The 27,509-nt window shown below is 40.6% G+C and overlaps 2 protein-coding genes across 2 annotated transcripts in view; both read left to right on the top strand.

The window, feature by feature from the left end:
* The window catches only part of PIWIL2 (piwi like RNA-mediated gene silencing 2), a 198,569-nt gene that overhangs the window by 65,302 nt on the left and 105,758 nt on the right, over positions 1-27,509 (top strand). Inside the window, exons 7-9 of the mRNA XM_063446248.1 lie at positions 2,199-2,387; positions 19,480-19,564; positions 21,513-21,599. Coding sequence (XP_063302318.1) covers positions 2,199-2,387; positions 19,480-19,564; positions 21,513-21,599 — 361 coding nt within the window. The remainder of the gene's footprint in view (positions 1-2,198; positions 2,388-19,479; positions 19,565-21,512; positions 21,600-27,509) is intronic.
* Positions 1-27,509, top strand: part of POLR3D (RNA polymerase III subunit D) — a 243,513-nt gene that overhangs the window by 174,550 nt on the left and 41,454 nt on the right. The window lies entirely within an intron of this gene.

The raw sequence follows: 27,509 nt of genomic DNA, 5'->3' as shown, positions 1-27,509 counted from the left end.
TAAAGAACACTACCCTGCCTCATATATCTCCCCAGCGCTACAAACCCAAGCGTTTCATATCCTTATTCCCGGATTTGACCATGGCCTATGGCATAACGGTGGGACTAGGGGTTTATCTCAAATAATGTCAGATGGCAGCATACTGGACTACAATTCACTGTCCAACACGTTCGATCTACCTCCCAAAGCCTACTTTACTTATTTACAATTACAGTCATGGGCGAGAAAACATGTCGATACCGATAGGGCACCTCAACAAGTCAACACAGTGACTGAGATAGAAAAAAATCTGCTTGGCCCAAAAACCACCACAAAAATTACTGTCTCTCCTATATAAACTATCTGGAACCAAGGAACCACCAAAAGCTTTAAGCTTTGTAAAAGCCTGGGAGAAAGAGTTAAACCTAGACATATCTAACGAAACATGGTCCCAACTGTCGCCTGCTCACAAATACTTAACACTAAATACATCTCACATAGAGATTAGCAGGAAGGTGTTGTATCGTTGGTACATGGTGCCCACTAGGCTACACAAATTCGATAGACGGAAGTCAAAATCATGCTGGAGATGCTTAAAAGAGCAGGGAACAATGCTCCACATCTGGTGGACTTGCCCAAAACTTAAACCCTTCTGGGGCAGCGTTCGACGGCCGTAACTGGGTCCACGGGTGTGGCTCTGCCGTTCTCCCCAGAAACTGATCTTTTATTAGCACTACCCCACGAACTACGAAAGGCAGACCTATATCTCCTATATCATATCATTATCGCAGCCCTAATGTCCTTAAGCAGGATGTGGCTCAGCGAAAACCCACCAAACATTGACCAATGCTTAAAATTGGTGGAAACCACCAAATCTTACAAAACCGCGGCGAGGCGGATGAGAACCGCAAGCAAAGTTTGGCCGACGGCATGGCAAAAATGGGATGACTGGCGACAGTCAGTCCAAAAGAGCATATAGTTGGGAATGGACCCCAATTAGGAACATCTACCCAAAACACAAGCCGATCTCCCTAAACATCACTGCAAATTTGTGATTTCTGTGGGTAAAGCATGTCTTATGGCTTGACTGGTGTGTAGAGTTTTGTTTAACATTGTATTGACTGTCCTTAGATATATATAATTGAATTACTTTTTATACATTTTTATTAACCTACTTTTAAAAACTTTTTTGCAGGCATTAGAGGGGTCGCCTGAGAGCTCAGGTAGTCCCCCTGCAGACACTGCACAAGCCGGCTATTCCTGACATGTGATCACGAGGATCCTGCGATCCAATGGCCCGGGAGGTTGAGATCGGTTAGAGGGGGGCTACAAGAGTTCCCAGGCATAACCCATGATTGAGATTGGCAGGGACCCAGTAAGTCCCCTGGACGGCGGGGATGTTCTATGCTGCCCTCCAGGTTTTAGAGCCACCCCAAAAAGGATGGCATAGAAAGCCTGCCGTCCTTAAGGGGGTAAACCTCAAGTTTGTTTAGTTTTTTCCAATAATTGATTTTCACAAAATAGACAGCCTGATGTCAGAAAATGTATTTTCATTAAAGGACCACTATAGTGCCAGGAAAACATACTCGTTTTCCTGGCACTATAGTGCCCTGAGGGTGCCCCCACCCTCAGGGTCCCCCTCCCGCCCGGCTCTGGAAAGGGGAAAAGGGGTAAAACTTACCTTTTTCCAGCGTTGGGCGGGGAGATCTCTGCCTCCGATCCTCCTCCGTTCCGCCCCGTCGGCTGAATGCGCACGCGCGGCAAGAGCTGCGCGCGCATTCAGCCGGTCGCATAGGAAAGCATTTACAATGCTTTCCTATGGACGCTTGCGTGCTCTCACTGTGATTTTCACAGTGAGAATCACGCAAGCGCCTCTAGCGGCTGTCAGTTATACAGCCGCTAGAGGCTTTGGGGGAAGGCTTAACCCATTAATAAACATAGCAGTTTCTCTGAAACTGCTATGTTTATTTAAAAAAAATGGGTTAACCCTAGCTGGACCTGGCACCCAGACCACTTCATTAAGCTAAAGTGGTCTTTTAATTTACCTAACCCTGTCTAAAGTTACATTTTCATGTTTGTGCTTTTATTTGAACACCATAAACTTTGCTTTACCATAAACCTAATTTCTTACACATTGGCAAGGTCAGATATTTTTTTTTTTTTACATTTTTTTAATGCTACCACTAATAGCTTAACCGTTTATTTATGCCCCATGACAGGCATGCTTTGTATCAAGAGAACAGAGCAAACTTTCAAGATGAAATGTCCAAGGAGCTGATTGGCAACATCATAATTACCAGATACAACAATCGCACCTATCGGATTGATGACATTGAATGGAACAAAAGCCCTAAGGATACCTTTACCATGGGTGATGGTACCACTATCAGTTTCATAGAATATTACAGGTAAGTGTTCTAAAAAGGGAGTCGCATGTTTCTTCTGAGGGAAAAAGTAACATTCCCTTTCTAATCCCTTTATCTGGCACTTCTACACCTGAAAGGTTTCTAGCAACATTTCGTTTTTGAGAGTCATCAAAGATTGTTCATCTCCAATAGATGACTTGGTCTGCAAACTAGTACAGCACAGATGTAAGTGACTCATAAGGTTTGCAAATCCAGAAAGTACAATGTATAATTTTACATTTATACTCTAAGCAATCTAACTACTTCAACATTCCTTAAATGGACACTATAGTCATTATTATTATTATTATTATATTTATATAGCGCCAACAAATTCCGTAGCGCTTACAGAACTACAGCTTATTGTATTTGTACTGGTGAGTATAATCATTCCCTTCAGGTTTTTTGCAGTAAACACTGTCTTTTCAGAGAAAATACAGTATTTACGTTACAGCCTAGTCATAACACTATTGGCCACTCAGGTGGCTACAAGAGGTGTTTCCTGGGGCAGTGCTGCTTTTGTGCAGCACGTCCGTTCAGTGTCTCCACACTCTGCCTGGAGACACTGAACTTTCTTCATGGAGATGCTGATCAGCTAGGGCTGTTTTTGACTTGTGCTGGCTTCCCTGATCTGCCTTCTTGACAGTCTCTGGCAATCCTATAGAAAAGCAATGTGATTGGTTCAGAGAATCACTTCTGATGATGTCAGCCCAGCAGGCAGATCAGGGCAGCTGCAGACTTATGTACAAGTAAGATTTTACTATATTTAGTTTGGCAATGGGACTAGATGGTGCGTTTAACACTATAGGGTGAGAATTATATGTTTGTGTTCTAACCCTATATTGCCATATAATCTTTATGAAATAATCATACTGTGTTAGAATGTCACTGAAATTCCAGCCTAGTCAAAACATATACTGAGACAGAGTAGAGACTACTTGACACTGGGCAGAGCTACAAACATCTAGAAGTGTTACTACCCCCAAAAGGATTCAGGGAATTGGCTTTATGTATGGAGGGTCTCGCTGTACAATCTTACTGCCGGCGCTCTCTGCAAAATCTATAAAGTCCCCAGACTGTAATTTTGCTGCTTTATTGTTAAAGATTTTTTTGACTGGTTTGACATAAATAGAATTTTTTTTTCTCCTGAGAATGTCCCCTTTTGACAGTTTGTACAACATGGATTTGCTTCCAGGGCATTTAGACAATCAGTACTTCCCAATTTGGATGAAACTCGCTGTAATGATGAAGAAATGTTCCATATTATTAATGCAATTTTTGGGTGCCAGGAAGACACATTTTATGATTTGGGATGGCATTAGCAAAAGCTAGATAAATAAAACCACTAGTGTGTGTGCCTTAAAATATGCAAATCTATTGCAGAACCTATTCTAAATAATTCATCTGATTAATGTCACATTACAAAGCTTTTAAAACAGCCTCCATTCACGTCCGACCAGTAGTTTGTACGGCTTGCATTTCAGTGATCAGCTTTCTAGTTAGGAAAGCCGGTATTTAAACTAAATCGTGAAGAATAAATTTCTGTTCTTGTTCATGAAATGTGCAACTGTGTTATTTGCCATTGCAGGTTAATGAGATACTTCAAGCAACAAAACCATGTTAGCTTATTATCTTATAGGACCACTATAGTGCCAGGAAAACACTTGTTTTCCTGGCACTATAGCTTCTTTTGGTCCCCCCCACCCTCGGGGTCCCGGTACCCCCCACCCCTTTAGGGTCCCACTCCTGCCGGGATGGAGGGGGAGGAAGGGGTTAAACACTCCCCTTTCTCCAGCGCCGGGCTCCCTCAGCCCTGGGGACTCTCCTCCCTCTTCCGACCTCATCCGCTGAATACGCATGAAAATCACAGTAAGAAGCGCCTCTAGCGGCTATCAGTGAGACCGCCACTAGAGGCTGGATTAACCCTATTGTAAACATAGCAGTTTATCTGAAACTTCTATGTTTACAGCTGCAGGGTTAACCCTAGATGGACATGGCACCCAGACCACTTCATTAAGATGAAGTGGTCTGGGTACCTATAGTGGTCCTTTAATGTCGCTGTTTTTGTATGTAGACAATATGGCTGCAGTCTTAATGATAAATGCTCTGCTGTAGGAGTTAAATCGCTTTGTTTATGCAACCCAGTCACACCTCCCCTGGCAATGACTCACACAGCCTCCATGAAAAAAAGTTTTTATTTATGTGTAAACTAGTACCATAAACATTCGTTTACACATTATGTGGTTGTTTAATTTTATTTTTATATAATTTATTGTTAAATTACAAGTTTTGATGCTGTATCAATGAATGTACTTACAGAACAGTTTGCCAAGTTCTCTATTACTAAGATGGACCCTTGACTCCAAAATCGATCTTGCTGGATGCATGCTATATCCTACCTCGAGGGATTCTATAAACACCAAAACAACTTTAGCTAAATTACGCAGTTTGGTGTATAGATAATGCTTCAGTCTCACTGCTCAATTATCTGCCATTGAACCCCTTCCCGACCAAGGATGTACCTGGTACGTCCAAACCCAAAATCTGCATTTACCTGATCGCTGGCGATCCCCCACCGGCGGTCGTGTTCCTGGAAGCTCAGGCAAACCCCCTCGGCCTGAACTGGCCCTTCTGGGCCATGTGATCTCAAGGTCCTCGCGATCACATGGCCGGAATAGCCGGCTTGTGCAGTGCCTGCAGGAGGGAGTGCGTGAGCTCCCGCTCATGCCTGCATAAAAGTTTTAAAAAATAGAAAAAGTACAAAGTTTAAAAAAGTTAATAAAGTACTTAGATCATATATATATATATATATATATATATATATATATATATATATATATATATATATATATATATATATATATAGATATAGATATTGTAAAAGTTCGACAGGCACCCCGACTGGGTATCTCCGTTGAAGGATGCTCCTAGCGCTTCCTGAGGACTCCAAGCACTGCAGCAGACACCACAACCACCGAATCGGAGAAGCATACGAATGCTATCAAGCATATGAATGCTGTAAACAGCTGAACAGGAAAAAAATACAATCAGCTTACACTCCTGGCAATCAGCATACAATCCAATTCCCCCAATAACGAGACAACACTTCGTTTTGAGGTCAAGCAGAACTGACTGTGCTGGCACATACAGCCTCTTTTATTCACAATCCACAAACATAGTACTGCCCACAGGATTTTGAAAACAACCAATAAACACATACAATACACACAGACACTCCCACACAAAATCCTCCCCTCTGCCTGTAATATGATTACTGAACACAATGGGTAATATAGTTATCACAGGCAGAGAAATACAGTTTTATAAAACATATCACAGAGACCCCATAAAATATATCCTCGGAACCGGGGGATCTGGGTGAACCACATATCCAAAATTCACCCAGATCCGTTCAGTGGTTTGGAAGATACAGTTTAATGCAGATTCCACAGAACATATACAGGCTATATGAAAAACAATTACTGTATAATGTGTCATCTGTTGTATAGTTTAAAACTACTGCACGATGTCTTTGTGCACCAAATACCGGCGAGATGGCACTGTGTAGAAAAGTCACAACAGTGTCTGTGAGTTAAAATGGCCGCCATCCATTGTTCTCACAATGTGCCTCTGATACATGAAATGGTGGCCACCCAGTAACTCCACAGTATGTCCCCAGATGGTTCTTAAAGGGCCAGCAGCAGCATAATAAAATACAATATGCCCAAATCAGTTCCTAGAAGGGCAATACATCCCAGGGCCATAGTCGCAGGGCAAGAGGCTGGCAAGCAGTCCTTTCCAGGCACAAGTGGCAGGGTTGGTTCCGCCACAGATATACACCGTGTTCCAAATTATTATGCAAATTATATTTGTGTCACAAAGATTAAATATTTTGTTTTTCATTTTAACTCATGGATGGCATTGTGTCTCAGGGATTTTTGATCACTGAAAACAATCTCGGACACCTGTGATAATTAGATTGCCAGGTGAGCCCAATTTAAGGAAAAACTACTAAAGAAGGGTGTTCCACATTATTAAGCAGAGCACCATTTTCAGGCAATATGGGGAAGAAAAATAATCTCTCTGCTTCCGAAAAGAGTGAAATAGTTCAATGCCTTGGACTAGGTATGAAAACATTAGATATTTCACGAAACCTTAAGCGTGATCATGGCACTATTAAGAGATTTGTGGCTGATTCAGAGCACAGACGGGTTTGTGCAGATAAAGGCACATTGAGAAAGATTTCTGCCAGATCCATGCATCGGATCAAGAGAGCAGCTGCTAAAATACCATTACATAGCAGCAAACAGATATTTGAAGCTGCTGGTACCTCTGGAGTCCCACGGACATCAAGGTGTAGAGCCCTCCAGAGTCTTGCAACTGTGCATAAACCTTCTATTCGGCCACCACTAACCAATGCTCACAAGCAGAAACGCCTGCATTGGGCAGTAAAATACATGAAGACTAATTTTCAAACAGTCCTGTTCACTAATGAGTACCGTGCAACCCTGGATGGTCCAGGTGGATGGTTCCAACAAGGCTGCGACGTCAACAAGGCGGTGGTGGAGTCATGTTTTGGGCCGGAATCATGGGAAGAGAGCTGGTCGGCCCCTTTCGGGTCCCCGAAGGTGTAAAGATGACCTCTGCAAAGTATGTGGAGTTTCTGACTGACCACTTTCTTCCCTGATACAGAAGGAAGAACTATGCTTTCCGTAATAAAATCATCTTCATGCATGACAATGCACCATCTCATGCTGCAAAGAATACCTCTGCATCAATGGCTGCTATGGGGATAAAAGGAGAGAAAGTCATGGTGTGGCCTCCATCCTCCCCTGACCTCAATCCTATTGAGAACCTTTGGAGCATCCTCAAGCAAAAGATCTATGAGGGTGGGAGGCAATTATATCCAAACAGCAGCTCTGGGAGGCTATTCTGACATCTTGCAAACAAATTCAAGCAGAAACTGTCCAAAAACTCACAAGTTCAATGGATGCAAGACTTGTGAAGCTGCTGTCAAATAAGGGGTCCTATGTTAAAATGGAACGTGACCGTTTAAAAAGTTAAAATGTTGTTATAAGTTTGATTGAAATAGCTTTTGATATCAGTAAATATGCTGCAAACACAACAAATGACAATTTTCAGTTCTTTACAACCTATAGAGTGTTTTTAAACTTACTGTGCGTAATAATGTGGAACAGTGCATTGTACGTTTGTTAAAAAAAAATACTGTTCTCATTAGGAGGTTTGTTCAATAAAATTTCAATTGTACTCCTAATAGTTGATAACATTAGAATTATGCTGACTGTTATTTACACCAATTATTTAGGTAAATGAGAAAAATATCATTTGCATAATAATTTGGAACAGGGTGTATATGATCTAAGGGCTTTTATATGCACATACACAATCCATTATTCTAAGTGTTTTTTTTTTTTTAAATTAATATATATTTATATATTATTATTAAAAATACTTAGAATGACATTAATTTATATATATATATATATATATATAATGTAATAAAAAATAATACATTTTTTTTTTTTTTTTAAATGATATACCGGTTTAAATTTGTTCTAACTGTATTTTGATTCTAATATACATATATTTAAATCAAAATACATTTAGAATGACGTTATAAATACATTTCCTGGCTAATCATGGCAGCATATACACATGGGGATAGCTCCTCCCCTTACAGCCGATAGGACAGGAAACCACCAAGGTTTTAAAAGGAGGCTCCATCCCTAAGGTCCTCAGTCTTTTTCCTGTCCTACATCCCTTAGGACGTGAGCATTTTTCTCCCTTTACTTACGGACATGTATGTTTTTTTTATCTTCATTACTTTATTTGCCTGTTTTACTGTAGTACATTATGCAGTTGTGCTTTTATGCTGTGATGCATTTAAGCTTTGATATCTTTAAACTAGTGCATTATACAGCTGTACATTATGCGGTTGTGCTTTTATGCTGTGATGCATTTAAGCTTTGATATCTTTAAACTAGTGCATTATACAGCTGTACCTTATTTTTAAGATTGTGGTACATTATGGGGTTGTGCTTCTACTAGGAAGCATTTAAGCTGTGTGGCAATTAAAACTGTTTCATTTAAAGTTGCATTTAATACTGTTGCATGCAATACCGCAAGTCATTGGAAACTGCAGTGCATTTGAAAACGTGATATATTTTACAAACTGTGATACATTTTGGAAACTGTGTTACATTTGTTCTGTGGTGCCTTTAAACTTTGATTTTTTGGGGGTTTTTTTTGCACCTGGTTGCCTTTTAAACTTCCTTGCAGGCACTTTTGTTATCTAGTTTGCGTCCCCTCGGTCCCAGTGATTTATTCCCGGTTCCCTTGGTGTTTAGTGGCCATGTAGGCTTCAGACGGAGTCCTCTCCCTGGTCTCTAAACGGCAAACACACTCAGAATAGGCCCACATGTGTGCAGTTTGTGCCTTAATGGGCCTAATACAGATGACTTGCATTGTGGGAATACAAGTTGTGGCAGCCATCTTGGATAAGGGCAATTGCCAGAAAGTTCCTAAAATAAAGGGAAAATTACAGTAAACATACCACACGTATTTGCAGGGTCTCCAGACATGGATAAGTGCTGTCTTCAGCCTGTTTTAAAGCTGTTTCACTGGTTTCTTATAGAATTTAACAGTGCACTTTTTACTTAATACTTTGCCACATGTAATATTTAGTTATTGTTATTTGTCAGATGTCTGATTCTTCACCAGGATCTGGTTATGAGGAGAAAACAGTGGAAGGAATCGGTTATGCACTGACTGCCTCCAGAAGGTTGTCGCTTCAGCATGACCTATCACTGTGCAGCCACATGACATGCGGGCAGGGCTTACAAAGTAAGTTCCAGAGGCCTTAGGGGTAAGAAAAGAGGCCAGGCTTTACCCTGTGGAAGAAGTTATTTCCAACCCCAGAACTACACCACCTAAGTTGCAAACTTATGGATCATAGGTGGACGCAGACCTGTCCAAAATGTTACACCTACAATTGCAGGAGGCCAGCCAGCTGTGACTTCCGCTGCTGTTTCTACAAACATGAAATATGTGATTAAAGATCGAAAGGCTACTACGGAGAGAGATATTAAAAGCCAGGATTGAAGAGGCAGTCTGAAGTCTTCTGGTTACAACTGACTTTTTTTTCACAGAAATCCTCCCTAGATGTATTTAGGATATTCTCTGTATCAAATGGCTTTATCTATAGCAGCTAAGAAAGCATTATGGTTCTGTTTCTGGGATGATGACTCATCCTCCAAGTCTGCACTCTACACCATTCTATTTGAAGGTGTGGTGCTGTTTGGGAAAACTTTGGATAATTCCATTGAAAAGGCGAATGAGGGCTGCAAGATATTTGTACCTCAGGACGGAAGTTCCAAGGATCCCAGCTCTTCATAGTCTGACCAGAGAACCCCCAGTGACCAGTATTTCTGAGCTACATGGAGCTACTGACCCTGCAGGGTATACTCCAGAGGTAATTCATGGCAGTTGGTAAACCTGCCTTTCAAGGTTCTAATTGAGCTATTAAGCAGTAGTTTTCCTCTTCAGCAATCAACATGTCTCCCTGAGTACTAGGAGCCTCATTTTTCTGATCACACATACCTGGGCTCGTCATACTCTGGAGGCTTGAGTGGTATCCATAGTCCAGATTGATATAGACTGGAGTTTTTTCTTCAGGCACAGGAGTCTCCATACCAACAGGAGTATTAAGACCAATGAATCAGAAGATAAAGCACTGAAGGAAGAAGCCTTCTGGACGAAGAGGTGCTTTTTTTTTTAGGTCCCAGAACAAGAGCAGTTCCAGGGACAAGTTTCACCTCTCTTCTGGTGCTAAGAGGAAAAGCACATGGAAGCCTACACTGGACCTAAGAGGGGTCAACAAGAGGCTGAATGTCAGAGTCTTCGGGATGGAGTCAATCAGATCCATATCTCAAGCAATCTGGAAGGATAATTTCCTTACCACTATATATCTCAAGGATGCTTACTTTAAGTCCAATCTGCAGAGATCTTCGGCATTAGCTCAGAAGAGAACTTCCAAGTTAGCGCCCTACCATTTGGCCTCAATGCGGCCCCAAGAATCTTTATATGTGCTTATAGTGTTATTGAGAGTCCAGAACTCCACCTGGTTCCATTATCTGGAGGATCTACTTCTGATAGCCTTAGACCCTCAGAAGGCAGGCACACAGAGGTATATAGTTCTTTCATAACTCCTAAAGTTTGACTGCTTGAATATCAAGAAAAGCAGTTTCACGTCAGCTCAGTGGTTGACATTCCCGAGTGGAAAATTCTATGCTCTGCTTTTCCCTATCTCAGGAACAGTTCCACAGATTGTGAAGGTTTTCTCTCCCAGTTTCTTCATTTCTGCTTGGTAACAGCAAGAAAATAGATGCAACTACTAGGAATCCTGGCTTCCACCAGCAGACTTGTCAGATGGACCCAATGGCATATCTGGATTCCTCACAGATCCTTCCTATCTTGGTTTAACAAGAGAAAGATTATTGGAGCCAGCGACTGACTATGTCCCCATCAGTGGAGTTACACCGTACCTGGTAGCTGAAAAGAGGGATTAGATCTGAGTTTCCAGTGAACAGAACCTCATTGGTCAATTATTAGCTTGAATTCCAGTTTTTATAAGATTGGTTGCACACTGCTTGGACCATGTTGCACAATATTTCCATTTATTTATATGGAATTTAAGAGTAATTTTCAAGGCTCTTCTTCACTTCAGAGGCTTGTTGAAGAACGAGTGGGTCCAAATTTGCTCAAATATCAATGCAACTGTATCCTATATCTATCAAGATGGGTCTCACAGATACGTATTGATGGAATTCCAGCCCATAATGATCAGGGCACAGAAGAACAACCATGGGTTCAGAATACAATGGCTGTGTGCTTGACCCGAATAACTGTGGACAAGGTGGATTGGCAACCATGTCACGACGTATCCTCGGGGTTGACGCAGATTTGTCTGATACCCTACATAGATCTGATAGCCATTTCTTGGAACTACCAGGTCCAGAAGTATTTTCTACATGCTAGGACCAGAATGCTCAGGTTCAGGATACACTGACTCAAATTTAGAATTTTAGTCTGATGTACATATTTTCCTGTTTTCGACTTTCCTAAAAAGGTAATGCAAAAGGTGACAGTGGAAGACCGTGTCGACTCTAATTCCTATGATAAATAAGATGATTCTGGAACCTCCAAGGGAAATTCCAGTACGTCCAGATCTCTTACAAGGTCCCTTGACACACCAGGATCCTCAAGTTCTGGTGTTGATGTGGGAGTCCATATTAGTATAGGCATCCCTGAGATGGTCATTGAGATCCTCTTACATTCCTATACAGGCTTTACAAAGCTTGACATGCTTTTGTCTGTTGGAATTACTCCTCGTTCAGGCCTTGAAAGGTTCTGTGTTATAACACTCTAGAGGAGCACTTAGCTGCACTTTGCTTCATATAGGCATTGATTGAAATCATGCCTCCACTGAGTGTGGTGAAGCCAATATGTGACGTACCCCTGGTCTCACGGGCCCTGACTAAACCATTATTTGAACCTCTAGAAGAAGCTTCCATGGTGGTAGCACAGAAAGTGCTGGTGGCTGGTACCCCAGCAAGGAAAATGGGTGAACTCCAGGCATGATCCTGTGAACCCCCTTTCACTACTTTTCAACAGATATGGTCGTCTTGCATTTGGCACCTGAAGATCCTGCCTATGGTGAATGCTTATCTATGTCATTCTCTACCTGTACTGAAGGGTACCCATTGAGCGTTGATGCCCCTGGTGCTTTGCTTCATGTAAGCAACAATTAAACTAAAGCCTCTGCTGAGGGTGTTGAAACCAAAATGTGACGTACCACTGGTCTCACGGGCTCTGACTAAACCATCATTTGAACCTCTAGCAGGAGCTTCCCTGATGTTAGCACAGACGTTGCTGTTGCTGGTGGCTGGTACCTCAGCAGGGTGAATGTGTGAACTCCAGGCTCGATCCTGTGTACCCCCATTCACTGAATTTCAACAGGATATTGTTGTCTTGCTTGTAGCACCAGAGATCCTGCCTTAAGTGAGAGCCTTTCAATGCCATTCTCTACCTGTACCAAAGGATTTGGGGGCATTCTCCACTAGTGCTGTTACAGCGTCTTGTGGGCTTCCATGGCAATGGTCTCTGCTGAAACTTTGTAAAGTTGGCATTTGGACCTCTTTGAACGAGTTTGTCCTGCATTACATATTGGACATTGAAGCAGTTAATGAGGCACAATTTGGACGTCACGTCAGTTCTCTATCTGTGCTGGAGGGTATCAGGGCATTCTCCTCTTCTGCTGTTGCAGCATCGTGGGTTTCCATGGCAATGGTTTCTGCTGACACTTTTTGTAAGCTAGCATTTGAACCTCTTTAGACAAGTGTGTCTGGCATTTCATACTGCTCGTTAAAACAGTCTATGATGCACAATTTGGTACTCAAATACTTAACTCAGTTCATTCTTCTATCTATGTTGAATTGTTCTGATTATTTGATTGGCTATTCTGTCGCTATTCTGTCCCTCCCTTTGTTAGCTTGGGTATTCCCCATGTGTATATGCTGCCATGATTGGCCAGGAAAGTGGAAAATGTATTCATACTTACCATAATTTTCTTTTCCTGGCTATTATTCATGGCAGCATATACTTCCCACCCATTAATGTCTCTATTTATGTACTGTAGAGCTTGTAAACTGACTGAGGACCTTAGGGATGGAGCCTCCTTTTAAAATCTTGGTGGTTTTCCTGTCCTATCGGCTGTAAGGGGAGGAGGTATACATGGGGTATACACACCCCATGTGTATATGCTGCCATGAATAATAGCCAGGAAAAGAAAATTACGGTAAGTATGAATAAATGTTCCACTATATTATCTATATATATATCTATATATGTAAGGTGTGATTCAGAGATTGATGACAGATGACAGTGTTACAGTGTCACATATCTTTTTAAACAGCAATGTCCTCCTTGTACTTATAGCCCTATAACTTGCAAAAACAAAAAACTAAACATGTTAACCCCTTAACGCCGTTACGGTGTTCTATCCCGTCCCGCATTAAATGGGCTTTAAAGCCTTTGCGGCGGCATAGAACGCCGTAACGGCTTTGAGCCCTGGAGCGCCCGGTATACTCACCTTATCAGCGCTCCGCTTAGGGAGTACTGCCTCACAGCCCAGGCAGCCCTCCCCCAGCAGAAGAAGCCCCCGGGGGTTAAGAGCGATCACATGGCCCCATATAGCTGGCTGTGGATCTGCCAGCAGGGGGACTGTCTAAAATGGCACAGTCCCCCTGCTGGTGGGAAGTATTAAAAAAATATATTAAACATGTTTTACAATAATATAAATATATTTATATATATATATATATATATATATATATATATGTGTGTATGTATGTATGTATGTATGTAACATCATACATCATACAAAGTGTATTTTAATATTAATATAATTCACAATGCATTTTTGGCAACAGTATCGAGTCCTGTGAGTGCACTTTCAACAAGGTATTTTAATATTAATATAAGTACATATATTATTATTAAAATACACTTAGAATGACATTACATATATATATATATATATATATATATATATATATATATATAGTGTATATGTATAATTACAATATTAAATAAAATATTAAAACAACATTTTATATAAATTATATATTCATATGTAATTTCATTCTAACTGTATTTTGTTAATATATATATATATATATATATATATATATATATATAGGTAACAAAATACACTTAGAATGAAATTCTATATATGTCGCTGCAAAATCTCGTGGTCACTACTCTATCCTAATTCTCCTTGACCTGTCTGCGGCTTTTGACACTGTTGATCATCAACAGCTTCTTCTCATCCTCCGCAATATCGGTCTAAAAGATATTGCTCTCTCCTGGTGCTCCTCCTACCTCTCCCAGCGCTCTTTCAGCGTTTCTTTCTCTGGATCTGCTTCTTCTCCCCAACTCCTCTCTGTTGGTGTCCCCCAAGGTTCAGTCCTTAGTCTCCTACTGTTCTCCATCTATACTGCCTCCCTTGGTAAACTCATTAGCTCCTTTTGGCTTCCAATATCATTTCTATGCGGATGACTCGCAAATCTACCTGTCCTCTCCTGATCTCTTCCTGTCCCTCTTGACTAGTGTCTCTGACTGCCTCTCTGCTCTTTCTAACTGGATGGCTGCCCACTTCCTTAAACTAAACTTGACCAAAAACTGAAATTCTGGTCTTTCCTCCCTCAAGTGTTGTTACTTCTGTGTCTGTCTCCCTCCAAGTCAACGGTGCTACCATCAGCTCCACCACGCAGGCTCGCTGCCTAGGTGTTCTCTTTGACTCCGACCTCTCCTTCAAGCCTCATGTTCAATCTATCGCCAAATCCTGTCATTTCCATCTCAAAAACATTGCGCGCATCCGCCCCTACTTAACGCCAGATGCGACTAAGGTGCTGGTCCATTCCACTGTCCTTTCTCGGTCTTGACTACTGTAATCCGCTTCTCAGTGGTCTTACGTGCTGCCAACTTGCGCTGTTACAGTCCATAATGAATGCGGCGGCGAGGCTCATCTTCCTGTCCGCCCGCACCTCCCATGCCTCACCCTTCTGTCAGTCCCTACATTGGCTTCCTATAAAATATAGAGCTCAATTTAAAATTCTGGTTCTTGCTTTCAAATCTCTACATAATGCTGCTCCCACCTATCTATCTTCCCTTATACACAAGTATGTCCCGTCTAGGCCCTTACGATCTGCTGAAGACTTATGTATATCTTCTGTCCATACTCCCACCTCTGATGCTCGACTTCAAGATTTCTTGAGGGCTGCACCGTTCCTGTGGAACTCGCTTCCCTCCTCCGTTAGATGCTCACCCAGTCTCCACACAAAAAATCGTTAAAAACCCACTTCTTCATAAAAGCGTATCAATTAAACTGTTAATAGCTCCCAACTGGTTCCTCTTCTGCGACTGTCACTAGTCTAATACTATCCTTACCTTTTGTGTCATTTTACCCCACTCCCTCCAGCATGTAAGCTCATTGAGCAGGGCCCTCAACCCCTCTGTTCCTGTGTGTCCAACTTGTCACAACTACATGTTCCTGTGTGTCCAACTTGTTACAACTACATGTCTGTTCATTCACCCATTGTAAAGCGCTGCAGAATTTGACGGCGCTCTATAAATATCATAATAATAATAATAATATATATCTATCTATAAAATACAAATAACCGCAAATATATATAATTACATAAAAGATAACTACATATAATTACATAAAAGATTACATTAGTATACACGTAGAATTTAAATACCTATAAATGCATATGTTAAAATTCTACATGTATATTTAAGTAATCTTTTAACATAATTATGTGATTTGATTAATTAAAATTTGATTGACGTGCCTGACAACACAGGGACAAAGTGCAGAGAATTTAATTCACAAGCACTATTTTTGACCCTGTAACTCTCCAAGACAACATAAAACCTGTACATAGGGGGTACTGTTTTACTCTGGATTCTTCGCTGAACTCAAATATTAGTGTTTTTTGCATTTTTTACAAACAAACTGCACTTTTATGGGCTATATTATTGTTGTAATATGTTTTACTGTTTTAAAACACTAATATTTGTGTTTAGTGAAGTCTCCCGAGAATAACAGTACCCCACATGTACAGGTTTTATGGTGTTTTGGAAAGTTAGAGAGTCACATATAAGGCTTGCATTTCATTTTTTTTACATTGAATTTTGTCAGATTGGTTATGTTGCCTTTGAGAGCGTATGGTAGCCCGGAAATGAGTATTACCCCCATGATGGCATACCATTTGCAAAAGTAGACAACCCAAGGTATTGCAAGTGGGGTATGTCCAGTCTTTCTTAGTAGCCACTTAGTCACAAACACTGGCCAAATATTAGTTTTTTGTTTTTTTCACACACAAAAACAAATATGAACGCTAACTTTGGCCAGTGTTTGTGACTAAGTGGCTACTAAAAAAGACTAAACATGGGGGCGGGGCCTGACCAGCATGGCGGACGGCCGCAACTTGCAGGAGCTCCCTAGCAAAGTATTCAACCAAGCATGGAATCGAGCCTCCTGCCGCTCAAATACTGACCCACAAAGGGATTTAATCGTTGAAGACGGCGGCTGGAGCGCTCCGGAACGGAAAACCGGGATGCCGACCGCCAACAAGCATGCAGAGCGATTGCGGCCTAGAGAGGACCCTGGGCGGGAGAGGCGGCCGACCTCCCGTCCTCGGTCTCTTACCCCAGCAGGACCACACAGAGTCCTGTTTCTCCCCCCCCCTCACGGCCGGGGGGGACATCCCGGCCCACACTCCACTGCCCACAGAGTGGTGGGGCCCGAACAAACCACAAAACGACGCTTTGAACAGCAACTCGACACGCAAAATGGCGGACGTACTCACCTACCACAGCCAACCACAGCGAGCAACCATACACTGCGGACCGGAGGCCCAGGGGACTCTGGAGTCAATGCTTGATGCCATCCTGGCGGCCTTTTGGGCGAAACTGATGGCAAAAACGCAATATCCCAAGCGAGAACCCCAAAGGAAAGCCCAGAGGCAAAGGACGCAAAATGGCCGCAGACCACACAATGGCACGTGGCGGCGCCCAACACTCACCATAACCGGCAACCGCCTCCGGGGAAAGGGTAAAATCAACAGACCGGCTCCCAGACAGCTGAGTAAATTACCCGCCAGGCGACGCAAGACCGCGACCCGACACTGTTCTCCCTCGGTGAGGACGGACTTGGATGGTGCTGGGTCCCTGAAAAAACAGACCTCAACACAGGCTTGGTACCAGGGGGCCCCCTCACCTCACCAATGCCCGGCAGACAGACACAGAGCCCTCAGAGGCTTGACCCACCAGGCGCACTCCAAAACCGACCTGGACAGAGACTACAAAACGTGGCCCACCGAAGGCATAGGCTGAATATCCGGCCATCTGTGACAGTCACTACCCTATGGTTACCGAATCCACGACCATTGCCGACCACCCACATTGCTCACCGGAGCCACTAGCCATTACACTTTCCCCCTATAATATGACAAGCATTATCAGCTACCAGGTACCACCTGTTAACATAAAAAATATAGCCTGGCTGTCTCAATGCATAGATGTTATAACTCACAAAACTATCAAAGCGAATTAACATATGAGGTTACTTGTCAACCGGCTTAAAAAAAAAACGGGTACCCCCACACACCCAGCCTGTTTAACATGAAACGTTATCCTGTAATACACTACTGTTACACGTTTATGCTAGAATACTTGCCTGAAACTCATTGGTTGTACTAAGCATGTTTTCATAACAACAAAAACGATATAAAAAGATGTGCACCTACTAATGCCACTGATTAACCTGTCTAATTCTATATATACTGTTGAAGCGTTAAACAGTAATATGTTATCATCCAAAACTAAAAATGTGCTGTATACTCCTATGCCACGTTATGTTATAACCGTTTATTACATTACTACTTGGAACAGCTATTGTGGCTGACCAAGCCTATTGTTATACCATGCACAACAAAAATAAAGAATTAAAAAAAAAAAAAAAAGACTAAACATTACCCCACTTTCAATACTTTGGGTTGTCTACTTTTTCAAATGGTATGCCATCATGGGGGTAATACTCATTCCTGGGCTTCCACACCGTCTCTAAGGTAACATTACTAACCTGGCAAATTTCAATTTGAAAATGGAATGTTCTAGATTTGAGCCTGTAACTTTCCAAAACAGCATAAAACCTGTTAATGGGGGGTCCTGCTGTACTCGCTAGACATCGCTGATTACAAATATGTGCATTTTTTTGCAGTAAAACCTAACAGTATTATGACATTCACAGCTAAAATGTCAGACGCAAATACAAATTTAAAGAAAATATATTTTCTCAAAAATGTTATTCATAATAAATTGTTCCATATATGAATAGTTAATGATAAATTAAAACCCTGTTTCTCCTGAATAAAATGATATATAATAAGTGCACTTAATGTGGCAGCGGTGAATTACGGTTTGACAGACATATAGCGCAAATTCCAGTTTTTGTTTACGTTTTGTTTTGATCAGAACGTGCACTATTGACTCCGTCCTGAAGGGGTTAACATAAGGTATTTCTAAACTCAGGACAACATTTAGAAACTTTTTAGCATGGGTGTTGTTTGGCGGTTGTAGATGCGTAACAGATTTTGGAGGTCAACGTTAGAAAAGGTGTGTTTTTATTTTTTTTATTTTTTTTCATCATATTTTATAAAAATAAATTTGTAGTAAATTATATGATATGATGAAAATATTAGTATCTTTAGAAAGACCATTTAATGGTGAGAGAAACGGTATATAATATGTGTGGGTATAGTAAATGTGTAAGAGGAAAATTACAGCTTAACACAAACACAGCAGAAATGTAAAAACAGCCCTGGTCCTTCACGGTAAGAAAATTGAAAAACTGTCTGGTCACCATGGGGTTAATAGTCAAATCTCTTTGTTTATTTATATCTAGTCACACCTCCCTGCATGCGACCTCTACATTCTTCCTAACACTTCCTGTTAAGAGATCTAATGTTTAAACTTCCTTCATTGTATATTCTGTTTAATTTAGAATGTTTTATCTCCTGCTCTGTTAATTTCCTGCAGGAACCTCATTTGTGTGTGACTCAAGTTCAATTAATAGAACTGGAGAACATCGGATGAGTCACATACTGAGATGGTGTGGGTAGGGCCACATATACAAACATAAGTGATTTATCTTCTAAATGGCAGAGAGGCTACAGGAGCATGATCTATACACTAAAACTGCTTTTTTTAAGCCAAGTTGTTTTAATGCCTACAGTGTCCCTTCAGGAGGAGCCTGCATGGGATATTAATGAGTTAGTGTGCATGTGTTTAAAATGAATACAGAATTTAACAAAAGTGTCCTTAAAGTCAAGTCCATCCAAAGGAATCTCAAACTGCGATATAAAATTATAAACCTTTCTATTTTCGGTATATCTGTAGACATTTTATTTGACTTTATTTTTTAAATTTGATTACCCCGCCTAAGTAAGAACTATGGTATCACTATAAAAGAAGAGGACCAGCCACTTCTTGTCCATAGGCCTAATGAGAGGAAGGCTGCACAGAATAAGGTAAATGTTTGGCGTTTGTGTACATGGCACAAATTTTGTATTTCCATTGGTTTACATTACATGTATTTGTATGCCCCATTGTGTGGTTTTATTGTTTGCACAAAAGAGTGAGTGAAAGAAAAACAAAGGTAATTCACTGTTTCATTAAAAAGGAATCAAATGTTTTATATAGTACAGATTAATATGTATTATAAGTGTCACTGTGTATTTTTGATTAAAAAAAAAGTCTAGACACAAAAGCCTATGTTTGTAACTACAGTTTACTGTAAAAATAACTTAAATGTTTAAAGGAACACTATTGTGTCAGGAACACAAACATGTATTCCTGACCCAATAGTGTTAAAACTACACTTAGCCCTCATAAAATGTAACTTATTTCCAGTGTCACACGGGTGTGCCGGCGCTTGCCCCGTCTCCTTGCTGACATCAGAATTTATGATTTCAGCCAACTCACTGGTTTGCCAGAGGGAAAGCATTGTATTTGGCTGATTTGACAATGGGGCAGAGCAGGGCCAAACACCGGCCTGGCCAGTCAGCACTCTCTCATAGAGATGCATTGAATCAATGCATCTCTATTAGGAAAGTTCAGTATTGTGGCACTAGCCCAAGAAGCACATCCTGTGGCCACTGGAGGTGTCCATAGGCAGCAATGTAAACACTGCCTTTTCTCTAAAAAGGCAGTGTTTGCATGAAAATGCCTGCAGGGAATGTTTATACTCACAAGAACAACTTTGTTGAGCTGTAGTTGTTCTGGTGGCTATAGTGACCCTTTAAATATAACAAACACTAAATGGATACAGCTATAAACAAAAAAGAAATACGCAATAGTGTGTATAGATGAGTCCTACTTCCCGAGGAAGAATCAAAGATGGAGAATGAACAAAGTTGAAAGTGGACAGAAGAAACTGAGAGAGTTGGTTGGAGAGGGCGCCCGAACATCCCGTTGGCCACACCAATCAGAGGAACTTTAGTGATATCTAGGAAGGGTGGGATTATCGCACTTTTTTATTATTATTGTCGTTTGTTGAATGTGTTTTGTTTTTTTTCATCTCGGTCTCTGAGAAAGCCCCTGAACAGGGGGAAATACATAGGTCCAATTTATAGTTTATATTTTATTGAATATATTTGTTGCCATACACCAATGTAGCCAATACCCATAACTGGTGAGAGTAATCCAGATGGGCGGTGGACCCCCCCCAACTGTGCAAACTGTATTACACTGTGACTATTGCATATTTATTTTTTTGTTTACAGCTGTATCCGTATGTTGTTGGTTTTATATATCATTTATAGGAGATTCCCTTTTATTCCAGAAGTTGTGTCCTTAAGGGGTTAAAGGGAAACTCACCTAGCATCCCTGACTGTCACATAGCCAGGAACTACACTTCCAGGCTCTCATACCAGTAAATCGGCACATCATTAACTACATGAAGACTCCCAGGGAACAAGCACTTGCAAGTCAAGAGTCTGTCAGTCTCTGTAATGATTGGTGCTGTTCGGAACCCATTGTAAATGCAGCACCTATCATCACGAAAATGGGAACACCCACCTCTTGAAATCACCACCCACCATGACAAAACACACTATATATATATATATATATATATATATATATAATGTGTGTGTGTTCTTTGAAAGACAGAGTTTGTAGACAGATCTAAAAAAAATCTTTAATATTGGTCTACTCATGCATAATGCATTTGGTAAACCCTTACAGAGCACTTGGAATGTTCCTTTATTAAAATATTCAACATAGTACATTTATTTGACAAATCCTTGCTATTGGAGACAGTGCTTTCATCCATGCACTGTTAAGGTTTAAATGGAGAGTAGATCATTTCAAGTTTCTGTTTTTTAAATAACGTTTTGGATCCACAGTATGGATATATTGTATCTCATTTGGTTTACCAATACATTTTCCCTATTCCTCCTCTCTATTTTAATTCAGTTTCAAGGTATAGTACTACTGCTTCCTGAACTTTCTTTCATGACTGGTATTCCTGAGAAAATGAGAAAAGATTTTCGAGCCATGAAGGTAACATTATTGAAATGGTAAACAGATACGACCTATCTACACTAGTTAGTTCAAGACTCCCATGTGTTTATCTCCATGATTCCAGTAAGATTTAAGTTATTAAAATTACATCTAACTCTATTTTTTTAATTATTTTCTGGTATGCCTGCGTCAATATAAAATGAAGGACATCTTTTAACCTGAAACCAAAACTCACATCTTTTAACCTGAAACCAATTGTACTCACACCTAATACAAATCATTGTGTATATACAATATTACACTATTATTCTGTATTTTTTTCTCTTTTATTTTTCATGTATACCCCCACAAGCTAAGTAGATTGGGGTGAGTTATCCATATTGTTCACTAAGCGCTGCACTCTAATTTGAGACCCGGAGAGTGGAAACACTAACCGGATCCCAAATTATTTAGTTTGTTTTGGTGTTGTTTTATGGTGGGATATTGGGAATACCCACAGAGTGTTCACAGCAGCTGAAATTTACTGTTATCACAAAATCCTTTACTAAAGCGCAATTTTCCACACCTTTTGTTGTTTACATATCTTTTAACCTGAACTTGTCCTTAGGACAGGTGGCCCATGACCTGGTAGGCCTATTTTTCTTTCATACATATATTTGTACAATCTACAACTCCCTTGTAGATTAAAATATTAGGAAGGAACACTTTTCAATGTCTGTGCTTGTTTACAAAAGTTAACTATTGAAATTTACTCTGAGTTTGCAAATGGGTTTGCTTTTCCTTGCACTATAGTTTACCTTTAATGCTAAAATTATGCACTTTGGTCGACACAGGTGTATTGGATGTCTTTGTTATGCTTGTCATCTGACAAGCTACCACAACAGTAGGACATAGTACAGAGAGAAGTGGATGCATGGAGGTTAACACCCTGAGGAGTTGCTTCGGATAGGCATTAGGCTAACCTAGAAATAAGATAAGGCCAGGGACTTATGAAAGTATTTAGAAAATTGGGCAGACTTGATGTGCCGAATGGTTCTTATTTGCCATTACACTCTATGTTTCTATTCTTTTCTGTGAGGTTAGTCCTTCTGCTTCTATGAGCCTAATGTGGGATTCACCCATCAGTAAGACTATGGAAGGGAGGCTCTGAACTTGTAAGTATCAGGGTTGGCTATAGGACCTAAGCAATGCAAAGACAGAGGGATAGGAGAGGCTTAATAGAGAACCTTAGAGTGATTCAAATAAAGGTAGAACTATGAAATAACAGAACTAGATTAAGAGAATTCACTGGGTTCACTGTTATAAATAACCCAGTATGAACCCACAAGAAAGGCACAGAGAAATGTAGGAAGGTATACCGGTCCTTAGAGTGGCCGTGTTAAAGGGACATTATAGTCACCTGAACAACTTTAGCTTAATGAAGCAGTTTTGGTGTATAGAACATGCCCCTGCAACCTCACTGCTCAATCCTCTGCCATTTAGGAGTTAAATCCCTTTGTTTATAAACCATAGTCACACCTCCCTGCATGTGACTTGCACAGCCTTCCATAAACACTTCCTGTAAAGAGAGCCCTATTTAGGCTTTCTTTATTGCAAGTTCTGTTTAATTAAGATTTTCTTATCCCCTGCTATGTTAATAGCTTGCTAGACCCTGCAAGAGCCTCCTGTATGTGATTAAAGTTCAATTTAGGGATTGAGATACAATTATTTAAGGTAAATTACATCTGTTTGAAAGTGAAACCAGTTTATTTTTCATGCAGTCTCTGTCAATCATAGCCAGGGGAGGTGTGGCTAGGGCTGCATAAACAGAAACAAAGTGATTTAACTCCTAAATGACAGTGAATTGAGCAGTGAAATTGCAGGGGAATGATCTATACACTAAAACTGCTTCATTTAGCTAAAGTAATTTAGGTGACTATAGTGTTCCTTTAAATGTGCGTAATATGATGCCAGATAGGAAGGTGAAAACAAGCTATTGTCAAAGGGAATCCAGATTTACGAGAATTACGAGAGACAGAGCCAGGTTAGGGATCCCAGAATAGTCAGCATAAGCCATGTCCAAATCCAGAATAGATAAAGGTGTAATATAAACAAGCTGTAGGGGATCAAAGTAACCACAACAGGGCACTATGCACTTGGAAAATAACACTTTTATAGACTGGGGGGTGTTATTTGTGGCAAACATGTCTCCAGAACATAAGAGGGAGATGAAAATTATGTGAATTCGAGTGAGTGATATCCTTAACCTGGTTGTGTGCACAGAGAGGCTAAAGGAGTGAGCAGGGACTGGAGAAATTACTGCCAGAATAGGGAATCACGTGGTTGGTGGACTGCCAAGGTAGGTCTCTGCCTACTTTTACCAGGAGAGGAAGAATATAAAAAAAATATGAAACCCAAAATAAATTGTACCAGACAAAGGCAGGTAACCGAAATTCGGTAATAGAAACACTGAAACCAAGACGTTGTCAAAACAGGCAAGGGTCAGGACAACAGAGAAGAATAATTTCCATAAACAAACCAGGGACTAGTACACGGGCCAGATAGTCAGGCAAACCTACAGACTGGAGCACGCAGCAGGAGGAAAGTAAACCGGCTCTGTCAAGTGGTCAAGGGCAGTAGAGAAGAAACTTAGTCAAGGCAAGCTAGATCACACATATCAAAGAACAGGTACAAAATAGTGCTAAGGACTTTGAAACCAGAGAGCTCTCTTTAAATAGGGTGGTCCTGACTTATTGTTTCTGGGAGTAATAGCACTGACAAAGCTACACCTGTCATACCCACAGGTGCTTTGCAAAATGAACTTATGAAATCCTCATGAGCGCAGTCCTCACAGTGGCACGTTGAGCACAGTGCAGAGGCAGAAAGATTAAAACAGGTTCAGTCCAACCAGAGCCAGTCAGAGAGTGTTGGGTTTCCTGACCTTATCGCTGCTTAATTTGGCTACTGGGTTCCTGTGACATGGTACAGCAGATGGGGTGTCTTAAGTGGGCTTCTAGTCTGTGGATTTTAGATCTGACTTATGTTTTTATTGCTTTACTTTCTGGTTAAGGTTTTGTTTATAATGGGATTCTAAGCCATTATTTAACCTTTTAGTTTGTGTAAAAGTGTCTTTCTAAACAAGAATAGGCAAGATCCTACCTACGATATGCTCTTATTTAATTCTACCTTGCAAAGGCTTCTTTCCAATTCTCAGGCACCTCTCAGATCTCTTGAAACATTGCTATTCCAAAACAAAGAAGTCTCCTGCTCCTAGGAAGTCTTCCTGAACTATTTTCACCATAGTAGCCAAGGCTATCAGTAGTATTTGGGTCAGGTCATTTGCAAACCTCTGAGTAAAGGGTGAGCTGGACAGGAATGGGTTGGTATATCCAGTGCCAGTGATTGAACATAGTTGGGGTTACAAACACAACCAGTTCTTAGTCCTGTAAAGGCCTTTCACCCAGTTTTAGACCTGAATCTTTTCAACAACAGAAGAATTTTTCCTACTCTCGGGATGGAGATCATGAGAATCTTACTCTGTCAAGGGATCAGTTCATAATGTTTGTGTAATTGAAGGAGACTTGCCTCCACTTTCTGATCCATCTGGATTACTGTTGGTACCTGAGGTTTACCAGGACACGGACTACCAGTTTCTCTATTTGCCCTTTGGACTAGCCATGGTTTCCAAATTTTTCACCTAGTGTAGCGTAAATTGGAACATTACAGTTGGAGTGTTAACCAGCTTATGGGTCTATATATCCTTATGTTTTTTTTTGTTCTCTCTGAGGCGCCAGAGACCACATCCATAGGTTCAATAGAGAGCTAGTTTGTGGTTTCTAAAATAGGGGATTCCGCTGTTTTTCCACATTGCAGATACCAATTGTGAATGAGTTTTTGTAAATGGAGGTAAGAGTTGTTGTGTGATGGCAAGTCTCCTCCATACAGCATAACTGCTGGGACCTTTTACCATGCTGGATCTGTAGACCAGGTCTGCAGGACTGCTGCTTGTTTGTCCCTGAGAACTTTTTTACATGTTTTACTGTTTTTATACATTTGTATCAGTTGATGGTGCTTTTGGCAGCTGGGTTTTCTAGGCAGTTATTTATATCTAGTCCTCCTATCTACCCTCCCTGCTTTCTGGTTGGTCTTGTGTTCTGCTCTGCTTTTGTAGATCATCCCATATGTTCATTTAATCCGAGCTCTGCCTGACATCCCATTTCCTTCTTGATGGTGACAGCCCTTGAAACCATAACTGTCAGTGCTTCACCTATCTCTGCACGGTTTCCTTCCTATTTCCCTCCACTTAACTTTATTATCCGTTAAAAAGAGTTTAAGAGAGGAAATGACTGGAGAATGAGTCATCGCTAGAAGGATGGTATTTCCTAGAAGCATGGTATTTCGGGTGTTCATTCCTACTTCTAGTTGGGTAGGACTACATTTCATATGTTATGACTCATAGACTTTCAACATCCCAATGGAAATACATTTGTCAAGTAAAACTCAAATTTCCTGATCCACTTTCCTGGGCAAAGTACAATAGTCTACCTATGCTTGTTTCTGTTTCTTTATCTCTGCTAGTTTGGTAAAGGTTTTTTTTTTTTTTTTAAGTCCTGTTTGGTAGCTAAATAATTGACTTCACACTATGTTTCTAAATTTGAGTGGGTAGAAGATATATTTTTGTCTTGCCATTTATATCATAGGTCTTCTGTGAAGTGTTAAGCATCAAGTTATGTATGAAACAAGTCCATGTGGTTACTAGGTTTGTTCCATATCGTGAGAAGTGAGATACACAATGTGTGGGTATATGTGTTAGCCCAGTAAGCCTCGTCCTTATACCACTCTAAAGAATACTTAAAAATACATCCAGTAGGTGGAACATATTGCCAATATAAAGAATTCAAAATTATGTAGGTTTCAAGTACTCCCAAACATGAAGCCAAATCTATACATATGGCTCTCATGGGTAGTGCAGATGGACTCTTAATAGGATGTCCCCAATCATCCAATCCTTCTTCCAGCTGCTCTATGTGTAGCCTGCAGCAATGATGGAATGAGAGATCCTCCTCTGGCATAAAGATGCTTTATTGGATTCAATAGAATAAGCACAATAAACTAAACTATGCGGAAAAGTAAAAAATAATCTGGACATAAGCAAAAAGTCCAAGAAAGTGCAAATAAGTCAAAAAATGCAAACAAGTCCAATATTGACACAGCCTAGTGGCTAACTGTCCAATACGTGTTTCGCCCTGTGGTGGGGGTTTCCTCAGCTTGAGGGGCAAAAAAAAGAGGCTTTCTGGGTTTTGACTGTGATTAATTTTAAAATGGTTAGACGCTATGGTTTTCTTTTCCTTTTTTATGTTCCGATATTTTAACTTTTACGCATGGTCCTTCCGAAATATAATAAGTTACAGGGGCATTTCAGTGTATATATATATTACCCCTTTTGAGAAACATGTCAATTGGTCCCTAATGGTGTACTCACTATTGGTGTATTGTTTAATATCGGTTAGGTCTCTTCTTACTTTTTGTTGACCTGCAATAATAAGCATGTCCCACATCCATAAAAAACATTCTTCTGGTTTAAAAAGTGGCTTACTGTCTGTGGGCCTTCACCGCTATGGACTAAGGATCTCTTGAGATTGGCAGCACCTCTATAAATAATTTAAGGCTGTGTAGGCAAGAAAATTTTGAGAACTGGGTCACCTTGTAAAATGTGCCGGTATTTTTTATTTGCCCTATTTACTTTATTGTTGTTGCCATTGAAGTTACAATGGGCCTCATATGTGTTTCTATTCCTTATACTTCTTTGTTTATAGGTTAATAGGTGTTCTCTTGGAATGTTTCTCACTTCTTCCATCGCTGTAGTTAGAGAAGCATAATTTTTCAATAACTTGGCCCTTGATCTTCTTTGCCTTACTTATAAAATAGTGTTCATCCGAGTAGTTGCGTCTGATACTTAATTGTCCTTTA

This window comes from Pelobates fuscus, chromosome 3 (genome assembly GCF_036172605.1).
Source record: "Pelobates fuscus isolate aPelFus1 chromosome 3, aPelFus1.pri, whole genome shotgun sequence".
Classification (NCBI taxonomy): Eukaryota; Metazoa; Chordata; class Amphibia; order Anura; family Pelobatidae; genus Pelobates; species Pelobates fuscus.
This window is presented reverse-complemented; position numbering and strand designations above follow the sequence as displayed.